Genomic DNA, 14,330 nt, shown 5'->3' with positions numbered 1-14,330 from the left:
GCCTGAGACAGAAGTAGTTTTCCCTGAGTTTCTCTCCTTGATTTGCACACGGTTTCATTTTAGTGAAGGAAACTAAAGAGCTGCTCCTCTCAGGGCAAGGGAGAGAGTAAATCCAGGGTCACGGATTTGGAATCCAATGGGTAGAAATAGCAGGAGATGCTGCCCCAGGCTGCAGAGGCCCTCCGCTCATTCCCACGGTTTTCCTCGTGATTTACTGTCCTCTTAGGGAAAAGGAGAAATGCCGAGAAGAGCTAAAATGCCCAGCTGCTGGTGGTTAGATAGATGGAGTGAGGGCCGCTGCTTGGCTTAACGACCTGAGCGGGCGCCCATGGATGTGGGTGGGGCAGGCAGTCAGGTGGAAGAGCCCCAGTTGTGCGGGGGCCATCGGGGCTGGAAGGTGCTGCAGGGAGCCCTGCCAGTTAGCCCTCCTTCCCTTGGAACGTTCTGCCCCCGGGAGCTCCTGTGACCCAGAGGGGAACCATAGCTGAGTCTACAGCAAGAGCACATCTGTTCAGAACTGCTCGCAAGAATGCCTGGGGAGCTGTGGAGGGCAGAGGATAGGAAGGCAGGAGGGACTTACTGGGCCCAGAAGTGGAAGCACCTTTTATATTGTTTCTCTTGAAAGTAGACCAGCAACTTGTCAGCTCTGAGACCCTCTTTGTTCTCCAGCACTATTATTAGGGTATGCATACCCTCCACACACCCCTGCTCCCTCTGCTCCCTGCCTCACCTGCCCCCACCATCTCCTGTTGCATCCAGCCCCCTGAGGCCCCCGCTGCACAGCACTGTGTCTGCTGCTGTGAGCCCGGGGAGGCCCAGTTCCCTTCCCTCCCTCCTATTGTCAGTCAGTCTTTGTTTTCTTTAAAAAGCAAAAGATACCTCCTTTTGTCCACAATAGATGTGGTAGACTCTTCCAGATAGATAACTAAGGTCTGGTCTCACCATCTTTTCCTGTCGCCTTGGAAGGTAGTTGAGGTGTCAGCCCCACAGCAGGCCTTCCTGACGCTGACTCCCATCTCTAGCAGGTCAGGCCACTTTCTGAATTGCATCTCTGGACCTTGTGCATTTGGGATGGTCTCCTCCCAGCTGACTTTCCTCTGTTGCCTCCTCTGTAGCTGTGCACACAGCTTCCTTGTGGGCAGGCCGTGGCACGACCGTGCACCTGAGCCATCTCTCATACTGAGAGTGGAACGGCAAGCACCATGGGGCTGGAACTCTCTGTCTACCATGTGGCCTGGCCCAGCTGTCAGCCTCTGCCCTGGACCATAAGGAGCCCTACGTCTGGCAAATCCCGTGGTCTGGAATTAGGTGGCTTTGAAAACAGTGGCCACTGAGTCTGTCCCAGGCCAGGAAGGAACCACACCAGCTTCATAGCGTTTTGATTTGTAGTAACACATGCTGGCAAAACCTGGGCATTAGGAGTCTTTATACAGTCAGACTCATAGGGGAGCTGGTATATAGCAGTGCCTCACTTTTAATTCATTTCCTCTGAAGCCAGAAGGATTGAGTAACTGGGGACCCTTCGTACCTCTGTGCGTGCAGCTCAGCCTCAGGGACTGCCGCCTCGGCTCACCTCTGTCTCTGCAAAGAGGGTAGCTGCCTTCTGGGTGGTGGAGAGGTCCTGCCTTTCAAGAGGTCATAAGGCACCCTCGAGACAGGACCACGCAGGAGAATCGTGGCTGCGTACATTCCAGAGAGTGCTTCTCAACAGGAACTGGAGCCGAGGACAGCAAGAATTGTCATCCCTTCTGGAAACTGCCTGGCCTGGTGGTTGTGGACTCGGGGTGATTCAGCCAGTACCCAGAGTCTGGGCGGTGCAGCACCATTCAGGAGCAGTGGGCTCAAGGTGCAGCAGGCGAGCATGGGGCTGGGAGCAGATGGTCGCTTTAGGGGTTGCCCACTCAGCTGCCCTTGTTGTGGACCCCAAGCAGCTGAGTTTAAGTCAGACTGAAACAGCCCCACAGATGTCCAGGTGCCCTGCAGCTACCGACGTGAAGCAGATGGCTGAGAAGCCAGAGGAAGGACCTGCAGCACAGCACACGGAGCAGTTTCACTGGGCCACCCAGCTCCTGAGCGGTGGGGCTGGGGCCTGACCCGGGGCCTCTGGCTCCACGGTTTGTGATCTTCCCCCACAGAGCCACAGCTCAGAGAAGCAGAGATGACAGCAAGACTGAAGACAGAGCCGTCCCAGCAAGGAGAGGAGGTAGAGAAAGGAGAAACTGGAAGAGTTCCCACACACTGAGGCCAAGGCCAACAGTGCCTGCTGCCTGGGTAGAAGCCAAGGCCCGTGGGGATAGCCGTGTCCAGCCTGGGAAGAGCAGCTGGGATCAGAGCACGGCAGGGCTGTGTAGCTGCACCATTAGGAGCAAACACCACTGCACTGAGGTGAAAGGTGTCCCCCCAAAATACAGGCTGAGGTCCTAATCCCTAGTACTTCAGACTGGACCCTTATTTTAGAAGTAGGATGTTGCAGGTATAAACCAGTTAAGGCGAGGTTTTACTGGAGTAAGTGGACCTAACTCAGTATGACTTGATGTCATAAACAGAGAGCCAGAGAGAGGACAGCCACGTGGACAGACGTGGGGAGAGCACCGGGTGGTGACTGGCAGAGACTACAGTGATGCCTCTACAAGCCAGGGGCTGCCCGGGACTGCCAGAAGCTGGGAGAAGCAAGGAAGGATTCTAGCCACGGTTTGAGAGGGAACAGAGCCCACCTGACACCTTGATCTAGACCCGGAGCCTCCAGAACTGAGAGACCATAAATTGCTGTTTGAGCCGCGCAGCCTGTGGTGCTGGGTGACGGCAGCCACAGGAAACTGAACGCAGCCACTTTCGCATTCTCTGCCTTCCTGGGGTGCTCAGACTGACGTCCATAGTTTACCACCGTCCTCTTCCTGTCTTAAGTCATGGAGGCCTTTCATTGCCCCAGAGGCCAGCCTACCCCACTGCCATATGTCAGCAAATGGACTGAAATGATGGCCTCATTGGGCCCCTGCCTCAGGTGCGGCAGCTACGGTCGTCCAGTAGTCTATATTCTCTTCTCCTTCCCCGGATGCCTTTGGACTTCCCAGAGTAGCCACCCTGGCACTGCTGGGCTCAGCTCTCCCATGTCCAGCGGAGCCCTTCCCCCGCCACATGTCCTGACAGCTGCCAGCCACATGGGGGTCAGGAAATCGGGGGCCTCGACAGAGACAGAGGTTTGCAGAGATCCTCCACCCCCAAATAGACCATATCTACTTTAGAAATGACCCGGAGTAGCCCAGTGTCAGCCAAATAAGTGAAGGGTGAGGCTCCCGGCAGGCTTCTACTCCACGCCAGGAGCAGTGGCATGGACATGACTGTAAGGCTGGAAACCCCACACAGGAAGGATGACAGAGTGCTGCTTCTGTACCTCTGGACAGCAGAGCCAGGATCCACAGGAATTCTGTCACCCAGAAGATGAAGTCGAGGGCTTGGCTCTCCCTGCAGCTGCCATGTGCCGCCCACGCTGGAAGCCAGGCATTGGGCCCAGGACTCCGTGTCAGCTCACTGGCCCACCCTCTTTTCACCTGTCCAGGACTGGCCTGGAAGTAAATGCACGTGTCCACTCCTACTCTCAGGAATAGTAGGCTCTGGATCTGTACCCCAAGAGCTAGGGCAGGCTAGGGCAGAGTTGCTTGTGAAAACAGTCTCTCCTGGGCCCAGGGCTACAGGCTGAACTGGGTCATCCGTGTTCATGGGGTCCTTCTGAAATTCAGTCTGGTCAGGAAATGGTGTGTGAGGGCCCCCGGGATAAGTCTCGGCACCCTGGGGAACTGATGATATCGGGGCCTTATCCCCCAGGGGATCCCCCATGGGCTCTGCCCTTATCCCATGTCTTCCCAGGTGAGATTCACTTAGGGTATCAATCAAGGCGATCAGTGAAGGTAGTGTGTGCATCAGTGATGGTTCGGTTACAAAGAACAGCATCCATGCAAGCTAGTTTATAAGGGATTTATCACCGAATACTGAACAGCTTGCAGAGTCACTGGGGAGGCGCGCACGACTGCCTAAGTTGGGATTTCAGGAATGACCCCAGGACCACCCTGCAGAGCTAGGCCACCAGGGGAGCCTCTGCCTGACCTCGTCCTTGATCAGAGCCCGGAAGATGGTTGGGATCGGGCACCAGCTGCCAGTTTCAGACATGGCAGTGCCACCGCCGCCTTCAGGCCGCTTCAGATCCGTGCTGCCTGCTGTGATCTCCACCAGCAGAACAGGCACCCAGGACTTCAGGACTCCTGCCGTGACTTTTCTTGGCAGCAGGAAAACCAGAAGCCCGGTTTCTGTTTCAGTGGTGCCTTCTTGCACCGGTGCGCAGGCCACAAATAGCTGGAACGGTATCTGGAATCCTCCCTGGACAGTCCCCTGTCCGGACTGTCATGTGCAGTGAAGGCCAATCACTGGAAGAGGGACAGGCCACTGGAGGTTGGGAGAAGGTGACCCCACAAGAGTGGCTCCGGGCCAGACCATGGCTGGGTGCCAGCCCCTCGAGGATACTCTGCTGGGCGTGCAGGTCCCCTGGGCAGCCTCACCATGCGGATGACTCCCAGGGTGCTGCCCACATGCCCTGACTCAGGGAACCTGGGGCAGCCTGGTCTCTGCCATCACCTGCCTCCGTGCTCTTGATTCGCCGGTGGCCTTTGGGTACACAGTGTTCTCTCTCTTAGCTTCAAGAGGAACCTGTGAAGCAGCCGCACCAGGTATTCTCGCCAGGTGTCCATCCTTTTTCAGGGATGTGGGAGGCGAGGCCGAGGGAGGCCAAACGTCTTTCTCAGGGCCGCCGTCTTGCTGGAGGCAGAGCTGCCCTCCGCCAGCCGGCCCTTCCTTCCTGCCGGCAGTCTCGAGCTGTCTCCCCTGCTCATTCAGCCCGATGAAGAATGGAGATGCAGGAAGGCAGTGCGAGTGGCGAGCTGAGAGCCCCAGTTCCTGGTGCTGGCCCTGCCCCTTCCCTGCTCCGAGCCTCTGCCTCCCCATCTGGGAGATGGGGCTCACGGCTCACGGCTGTAGGCTGCTTCTCTGGCCGCGGGAAAGCCATGGTGTGTGTAGCTCCATAGAAGATAGAGCAGAGCTGCTGTGGCTGGTGCGGCTGCTTCACAGGTTCCTCTTGAAGCTAAGAGAGAGAACACCGCCCAGCAGAGTATCCTCGCAAGGCTCCAGATCTCCCCTTCCCATTCCAGGAGATCCTTGCTTGGAGCTCCCAGGGCTTCAGTCCCCAGCAAGGGCTGGTGAGTCTTTGCTTAAGACTTTCATCCACCGAGGACCAGCAGAAGAGGCTGTCTTCGAGAGTTTGGGATGCCTTGTGTGGGGTAGAAGAAGGAGGGAGGGCTGGGTGTTTTGGAACCAGAAGAATTGGCTGATCGGCCAGCCGGCCCAGCTTGAGGTAACCGTGTTAGATGTAGTTCCCCATTCTGCTGCCTGTTTCCTAAATGAAAAATCGTACATCCTGTTCCACCCCGTCTGTTCGGGATGATAAACGCATCTTGGAGGGCTGCCACAGGGGAAGCGCCCACTCTGCGAGACACTGAGCGGCCTCCATGATGTCCAGTGCTCCCCTCCTCTGGGCGTCCAGCAAAACCTCAAGTGTGTGCATGCGTGTGTTTGCACATCGGGGCCACGGGGCCACTCCCTTGGCTCCTTGCCCGCACATCGCAGGGGCACAGGGCAGCTCCCGGAACGGGCATGTCCTGGGCCAGCTTGACCGGGCCAGAGAGACATGGCGCCACGGAAGAGCTCTTGGCATTGCACCAAGTCTGCTTCCACTCAGAATCTGAGAAAGTCCTGAACAAGTTTGGCGGAACCGTTTTGAGTTTGTCTTGCTGTGGTTTCGCTTTTACTCGCCAAAGCTGCTGGTATGAAGGTGCTGTTAGGATCAATGTGAGTGGGGACATGCTGGCTTTTCGTCTCCTCTGGGTTATTAACGCACACCAGAGACCTTCCACGTGCCTGTACTAAAATCCTGTCCAGCCAGGCACCTTTCAGTGGAGGTGTTTACGGATAGCCCCCTGCTGGTGTTAGAGCCGTGGAGGAAAGTGGTGACGCATCCCCTGGAAGGCGCCAGGCCGCAGAAGCCATCCCCAGGATCGGGCCTTCTCAGCAGAATCTGCGCTTGCTCCTTTCTCGGGCTCTGCCTGGTGAAGGTTATCGCCTCCAGCCAGCCAGGGAGGCGTCAGGCATTGTTGCTGCCCCTCAAAAGCAGAATTCCAAGGAGGAGGAGTGAGGCTAACCTAGTGAGGCCTGGCCGGAGACGTGTTTCCTTCAGAGTTAATACTGTGCAGTGCAGACTAGCCAGGAAGACCCGGGGCCTCAGAAGCCTCAGAAGGGGCTCGAAGGAACCACTCTTCAAGGATGGCTAGGATTAGAAAGGGAGAGGGGAGGGGTGCCTGGTTGGCTCGATCCATAGAGCATGCAGCTCTTGATCTTGGGGTTGTGAGTTCAAGCCCCGTGTTGGGCAAAGAGCCTACTTAGAAAAGGGGAGGGGAAGAGGAAGAAACCCAGGGTTTAAAGGACTGTTACTGGCAGCGGACATCATGTACATGCAACAGAAGGTTATCCAGCCTTAAAAAGGTAGGGAATTCTGACCCCTGCTGCACTTTTTGACCCTGGAGAACATGATGCTGAGTGAAATAAGCCAGGCATAAAAGGACCAACACCAACACTGTGATCTCACTCATATGAGGGACCAAGAGGAGTCAGGTTCAGAGACAGAAAGCAGAATGGCAGTTGTCGGTGGGAGCTGGGGTGGGGGGTGAATAAGGACTTGATGAAGGGGTACAGAGTTTCAGTTTTGCAAGATGATGAAAGTTGTGATGATGGCCACGCACCAACATGAATGTACTGAATGCCGCTGAACCATGTATTTTAAAATGGTTAAAATGCTAAGTTTTGTGTGATGTATATTTGTGTGATATATATTTTCCCACAATGAAAAAGAAAATCGCTAACATTTCTCGAGTGCTTGCTGTATGCCAAGCGCTGCACAGAGCCCTTGACATGTCTCATAGTTCTCCAAATAGCCATGTGAAGTAGGCACTGTTAGCTGCTTTCATCTTATAGATGTAGAACCTGACGTTTGGGGTAATTGGATAACGCCCCACGGCTGGACAACTAGTGATGGTCAAGTGTGGTTTGAAGCCTCGTGTGTGGGTGCCCACACCGTGCCCTAAACGCTGTGCTGTCTGAATACCAGGCTAAAGCACAGGAACTGAGAGAGGGGCTCCCTTCCTGCCAGACCCTGATTGCTGACTGTCTGGAGGCTGCTGCTTCCCCACGTTGCCTGGTCCTGCTGTAGCACAGATTTGTGTTCCAGAGACTGTGTCCCCTTCAGGCGCTCAGGCTCAGCGGGGCTCTTGCTGTGCCTCTCCTCCGGGCTTCCTCACTGCTTGGTGCTGTCAAAAGTTGTAAGATAGCCATAATGTGCACATAATTGTAACCCGTGATCTGAGTGGCTCAGTCGGTTAAGCAACTCCCTTTGGCTCAGGTCATGATCCCAGGGTCCTGGGATCGAGCCCCGTGTTGGGCTCCCTGCTCAGTGGGGGGTCTACTTCTCCTTCTTCCCACCCCTACTCGTGCTCTTTCTCTCTTTCAAATAAATAAACTCTTCAAAAATTTTTTTGAAAGAGTGACCCGAGTTGCCCGATCTGTTACAGACCACAGTAATCGACTATGTGAAGCCCTCAGATCTCAAGAAGGACATGAATGAGACATTCAAGGAGAAGTTTCCTCACATTAAGTTGACACTCAGCAAAATAAGGAGGTACGTGAGACTCAACATCCACTTGAACTCTCCACTCAGACCCTCTTCCTGGCATGCTTTCAGCTCACTTTTTGTATGCAGGTTCCTCGTGTAGTTCAGGGAAATAAAACAGGTGTGTGCAGCGAGGAAAGGCTCACCCACCTCTGGCTGGCTCCTGCCTCCGTGAGCGAGAGCTGAGGGAAGCAGAGCAGAAGGCGGAGCTCTCAACTCGAGTTGACATGGGTGTGAGGGTAGTTTCCTTATGTGAAAGAACCATGATTTCCTACTGTCCGAGGCTCAGCTTTTCAGTCAGGGTTATGTTACAGAGAACTCGGAATAGGAAACATTCAGTTCCCTGCTTTCTCAAATGTAGACAAGACAGAAAAGAGTTGGTTTGATAGCCTTTGAGGGAATTCTTTGCCCACAGCCTTCCACCCAAGAGTTGCCAGCCAAGCACTACCTTTAAGCATTTAGCAGAGCAGCCAGAGCAGAATCAGGCCCATGTTTCCCCTACAGCAGATTGGATTGACTTTGTAGTGACCCACATGTGCCGGGCCAGAGAGGAGCCGCCTGGGGTTGCGTCTGTCTAGCAGGGCAGACTCTCAGTGCACATGGTGACAGAGGCTAGACTATATGCCAACACAGCGTGGGAGTATGTGCCAGCATTTACATGCTGTGTAGCCCAGTGCCGATTTGACTCTGGCATGTTCCAAGCCAAAGATGTGAGAAAAATGGAATATTCCCACTGTGTCCATTTGCTGGGTAGCATTCTTAAGTACACTGGCCGTTGTGCTGTTAGCCTAACCCCTCTTCTGCCATAGTTTCTGAACATGACGGACCCTCAGCAGAATTGATACCAAGCACCTAGTTTCTTTCTCTTGGTGTTGCTGTGGATTGATCGTAATACCCCTCAGTTTCCCTCTTTCCCTTTGGACAGCTCTACGCCTAGTTTACAGAGACCCTCAGACACCACCTGGGTTCAGTGTGGTCTTCCGTGTCCCTTGTTGACGTGGTCTCCAGTTCCACCAACAGAGAAGAACTCTAGCAGCTTAAGTCTGTTGCCCACAGGGAATGGAAAGTTCTTACTCCTCAGGATTTGTTCCCATTCCACGTCACCCTTCTGGGAATGAGAAAAAGGAAAGGCTTTCAGGATGGACTAGTCGTTTTCTTTGGAGTCCTCTGAAACTCCCAACTTCTAATAATGTTCCTTTCTTCCTGTGTTTCTCTAGTCTGAAGCGAGAGATGCGGAAGCTTGCCCAGGAGGACTGTGGCTTTGAGGAGCCCACAGTGGCCATGGCCTTTGTCTATTTTGAGAAGCTCGCCCTCAAGGGAAAGCTAAACAAACAGAACCGGAAGCTTTGTGCTGGAGCGTGTGTACTGTTAGCAGCCAAAATCGGAAGTGACCTCAAAAAACACGAAGTCAAGCATTTAATTGACGTGAGTGACCTGAGTCCCGTTGGCTGAGGGAGCACGTGGGAAGAGCCTGCTTGGTGATCCTGCCTGGGAGAATTCCGGTTGTTAGTAGCCACTGAAAGAGCAGGACTGGGAGGTCATCCTGCAGCAGCGGTCAGGCCCCCCAGCTCAGGCTGTTCTGGAACAGAGGGAGGATCCACTTTGACGAGACCAAAGATCCCCAGTATTGGGTCTGGCTATAAAAATCCATTTTCAGACACCCTGAGGGGCGAACTTATTCTCAGAGTCACAGAAGCCATTGTAACAGGAAGGGGACTTAGGGGGCGTTGTGACCACAGAACGTCCGTCAGACACTTTGGCTCAACAGACCTTGGCTTCCTGTGGTCTTAACTTGCCTCTTCTTTGAGGAAGGGCATGGGTTTGATTGAGTGGTTTCTCCTGCTTTTAAAGGAGCGCCCCATCAAAGCAAGGAGACCCCGATCTTGGATGGATATGTGAGTGCCTGTAGTCAGAAAATTTGAGATACAGTAAAAACCAACAGATCAGGAGACAGTTGCCATTGAAAAGAACGCTTCTTACCACAGTTCCCAAGAGAAGTGTTTTAGTTCTGTCTGCCACAGCGAGATCCCATAGCCAGGGCGGCTTAAACAACAGACCTTTATTTCTCACAGTTCTGGAGGCTAGGAAGGCCCAAGATCAAGGTGCCAGCTGCTTCGGTTCCTGGTGAGAGTCCTCTCCTTGGCTTGTGATGGACAGGTTTTCACTGTGTCCTCACATGGCAGGGAAAGCTAACAAGCAAGCCTTCAGCTCTCTTCTTACATCGCGAGGACTGCACTCCTCAGCCTGATCACCTCCCAGAGCCCCCCACCTAATATCAGCATGTTGGGGGATAGGGTGCCAACATAAGGATGGGGTGGGGAGGGACATCATACCATAGGGAGCCATGTGGGGAAGTACCGGGTTGGTCAGGAGGCAGAAGGAGAAGGGGGAACTGTGGGCAGGAGACTCTCTTGTGGTTCCTGTGGGAAGGAACAGGCCAGGCAGGGTAGGCAGGCTTCAGGCTGTCTAGTGAGAGTCATTTCCGTGGACTTGGGCTGAGGCACTGTCCCTACTTGTCTCCCTGACTCTGGGTGCTAAGGGCAGGTAGAGTGCGAGAGGCAGATTGAGGAGACAGTCGGGGTATGGGCCTTGGATTGGTGGGTTTGCACAGGAAAGATGTGCCCACTGGCAAATTGTGCACCCTAGGCTAACCCTAGGAGGTGCCCGGGCCAACAAGAACCTAGAATTCAAAGCGTCAGAATCCTGCAACTCCAGGTCGTGGCTATGACAAGGCCCTGTGTATGTGTTTGTGTGGCTGACTCAGTTGGAGAAAAAGCAGAAAGGGAGCTAATGGAGGTACTTCCCTCGTAAGAGCATTCTTTTTTGCTTTAATTTACCAATTTTACTCTTCTTTTTTATAAGATTTTATTTGACAGCGAGAAAGACCGCGAAGGAAGGAACACAAGCAGGGGGAGTGGGAGAGGGAGAAGCAGGCTTCTGGCTGAGCAGGGAGCCCAATGTGGGGCTCAATCCCAGGACCCTGGGATCATGACCTGAGTCAAAGGCAGACTCTTAACAACTGAGCCCCCCAAGCGCCCCATTTTTACTATTTTTAAGTGTACAGTTCAGTGGCATTGAGTGCATTCATATTGTGTGGCTGTCACCATCGTCTGGCAAAACTGAAACTGTGTCCCCGTTAAACACCAACTCCCCCTCCTACCCATCCCAGGCCTCGGCCACCACTGGTCTGCTTACAGTCTCTGAACCAGACTCAGGCGATCTCGCCTAAGTGAAATCATCTCCTCTTTGTCTTTTGTGATGGGCTTATTTCCCTTACCATCAGGTCTTCAAGATTCATCTGTGTTGTGACGTGTCAGAATTTCCTTCCTTTTTAAGGCTGAGCAGAATGTCACTGCATGTCTGTTCCACATTTTGTGTATCTATTCAACCATTGATGGAAGTGTTTTTTAAGTCGTGCTTTACTACTCCTAAGAAATGGATGCTCGTCTACCTTGTCTGTACTTTTAGGAACATGGAGGGGGATCTTTGGTTACCAAATCGGAGAATCAACAGGTGTACATAGATGTTCGATGAACTAATCTTTGTGCGTGTGATGTTATGCACATCGAGTTGTATTTGAGTAAGACACCATCCGGCAAGAGCCGACCGTGTCCACGCAGAACACACAGGCTGTGGTTTGACATTTGCAGTAGCAACGAAGCTGATGCAAGGTCCCAGCCCAGTTAGAACCTGAACATGGGCACAAACGGCTCTGGTGGCCAGTTTAGTTGTTGTCCTTGTTTTTATTAAGCCAAAGCGGAATGCACTTGGGCAAAAACACTCTACCCCGAGGTGTCCGCCTTCACAGCTGGTTGGAGCGAGAGGCAGTGCAGGAGGGGAGCCCCTGGGCACAAGCTGAGCACTGCTGTCCGCATGCACACACTCCAGCTGGGCGATGCCCTGAAAGGCAGGTGATCTCAGCAGGTCTTGGGGTCCTTATGTATGAAATGAAAGGACCAAACTACGTAGTCAGTTGCTCCAATCCCAGACTTACCATGTCGTTACTACTATTGTAGAGGATATGGTATCTTTTTAGTCTTCCCTCCACGCCTGAATCCTCTACCGTTAACAGGCAGAGGTTGAATCCCGGTCAAGGTTGGAGCTCAGTGTTGAAGTTTACCGCACACGTCCCCTTTGACAGACTTCTTACTCTCTTGACTCCCATCTTCTCTCATCTGTCAAGTGGACATAACCGTAGCATTGACCGGGACGCCTGGGTGGCTCAGTTGGTTAAGCAGTTGCCTTCGGCTCAGGTCGTGATCCCAGGGTCTTGGGATCGAGTCCCACATCGGGCTCCTTGCTTGGCAGGGAGCCTGCTTCTCCTGCCTCTGCATGCGCTCGCTCACTCTCTCTCTGACAGATAAATAAAATCTTAAAAAAAAAAAAAAAATGTAGCATTGACCTTGCAGGATTCTTGAGAGATGAAGTCTGGGCTATATGGTAGTCTCCTGGCAGACCGTGTGTCCTAGGGGAGGTTCGGTTCCTTCTCAGCCTGGACTGAGAACAGGAAGTACAGCTGACGCCCCCCCTTCCGTCCTCCTAGTCTTGCCCCTAAAGGGATTCTCCGTAAACACTCATTAGCTAGGGGGATAGAGAGCTTACACATGGAGAAAGCCTCGGAATTTGATTTCAAAGCTAAAATGCTCTTGGTTTCCTTTCATTCTGCTGCAGAAACTGGAAGAGAAGTTCCGGCTGAATAGACGAGAACTGATTGCCTTCGAATTCCCAGTGTTAGTGGCCTTGGAGTTTGCTCTCCACCTGCCAGAGCACGAAGTCATGCCCCATTACAGACGCCTGATCCAGAGCTCCTAGCACAGGCCCCAAGGATGGGTAGAGACCACTTCCTCTGAGCCCATGGAACAGCACTTACTACTGGAAATGCAAAAACAACTCGACATACCAACCTTTTTTCTTCTCAACATGTTTTTGGGTAGAAGCAGTACTGGAAACTTTTCAGGGAGTCCTGGTCTGGCTAGCCGGGATGAGCCGGGAGCGGTTTATTACACAGCAGGGGAAGGGAGACCTGTGCAGAGGTGGCAGAAGGCCTTTTGGCTTTCCCCTGGCAAGAGTTCCCCGCTGTCCCCACCCTGGGGTTCTTCCCTGGGCCCATCCAAACCTCGCAAGCATGGTTCAGGGCCTCCCCTGCAGACCTGATCCAACTCAGGAGGGCAAAGTTCTAGAACGGAGTGGGGAAGAGAATCTGTAGTAGCTGGGGGAGAGCTTTTAAAAGATATCCTCACTGTATCAAAAGAGTGTGCCAATCTATTTTTGTGTCAGCTTTTGGAAGTGCACTCTGGTCCCGTCCTGTGCTCCCCCCCACCCCCAGGTGAGAATGTGAGTGTCTGAGAGATTCCCCGCCAGCCCTCCTTGGCCCCCAAAGCCAGTCCCGCCCGCCAGAGAGCAGCCTGACCTTCAGTAATTAGTTCTAAGTAATCTCTGGGTCATGACATCCTCTGCTCTTAGAAAATGCCATAGTTTCTGTTACCGCTCCTACCACCAACAGGACAAAGGACAAGTTCTCGGTGCCGGTCACGGGGAACGGCGTGGCGGGCGGCGCCCTGTGCCTTCCCACCCCCACGCGCTGACGTTGGCCGTTGGCACCTCCCCGCTGTGGAGCGGCCGGGACTGCGCTCCGTGGTGTGTATTCCTGTACTCTACGTTAGAGTGCGTCATAGGCACATTGACTGTGCTCGCTCCGTATCACAGGTTTTCTCGAACTCCACAGTAGGCGTCAGCCACCCGCTGGGTGTTCGGAGGCGCCTGACAGCCGGGACATGCGGCATCTGGAGCCGCGGCTCGGTCACCCAAGGAGGCAGGGACTGCTCAATGCTCAGACAGTTGTCTGCAGAGCTGCAGCTGGAACTCGCCCCCACTGGCCTCCACGACCTGTCCCGAGGCACGTGGCTGCAAGACATCTCCCTGCTGGAGCTCACCTGACAGGAGGCGGCCTGGGGCCCTGTGAAAAGAGAATTAAAATATTTTGTTTCTATATACATGTATGTGTGTGTGTAGACACCTGTGTGGCCCCGGTCACCCCTTGCCCTGCGTGCCTGCTTCATCTGCCATCCCCACTTGCACACTGATTCAGAGCCCCCCCACCCCAGGGAAAGGGCCCCAGGGAGGCCAAGCACACACAGCTTTGCTTAGCAGAGCTGGACCGAAGCTGACGGGCACACAGGATGGCAGAATTTAAGAAACCGCTGGGGAGAGAACAGAATCCCCCTCCAGAGCCCTAGATTAAATTGAATTTGGTACTAAATATTGTACTTTTGGTACTAAAGCCAGTGACTTTACTTGGCTGGATTCAATTCTAAGACTGATTTTGTCAGGGGCCATGGTGAATGCAATCTCTAAAATTCAACTCACAGTTAAGAGGCATGTACCTGCTGTGGAGGCAAACTGGGAATGAATCACGAAGTGTTCAGAGCATCTCTTATTGCCTGAACTAAACATGCCCTTGACCTTCCTCTCTCGGTGTCTGTCATTTGCTGCATCTGATGAGCCACCCCAGGTTCCCAGCCTGCTTGGCTCCCTGGTGAGTACCTGGCAGATGGAAAGCATTTCTGAG

The 14,330-nt window shown here is 53.6% G+C and overlaps 1 protein-coding gene across 2 annotated transcripts in view; it reads left to right on the top strand.

The window, feature by feature from the left end:
• The window catches only part of CABLES1 (Cdk5 and Abl enzyme substrate 1), a gene marked incomplete at its 5' end in the record, with an annotated part of 111,535 nt that extends 97,780 nt beyond the window's left edge, over positions 1-13,755 (top strand). For both annotated transcript variants that reach the window (XM_080822023.1, XM_080822024.1), the window contains 3 exons: positions 7,665-7,771; positions 8,980-9,187; positions 12,434-13,755. In XM_080822023.1, the coding sequence (XP_080678149.1) occupies positions 7,665-7,771; positions 8,980-9,187; positions 12,434-12,574 (456 nt within the window). In that variant the 3' untranslated portion in view covers positions 12,575-13,755. The remainder of the gene's footprint in view (positions 1-7,664; positions 7,772-8,979; positions 9,188-12,433) is intronic.
• Positions 13,756-14,330: the final 575 nt, after the last annotated feature.

Source organism: Martes martes (assembly GCF_963455335.1).
Source record: "Martes martes genome assembly, chromosome: 13".
NCBI classification, from domain to species: domain Eukaryota; kingdom Metazoa; phylum Chordata; class Mammalia; order Carnivora; family Mustelidae; genus Martes; species Martes martes.
The sequence above is the reverse complement of the archived record's forward strand: the minus strand, read 5'-3'. Positions and strand labels throughout refer to the sequence as shown.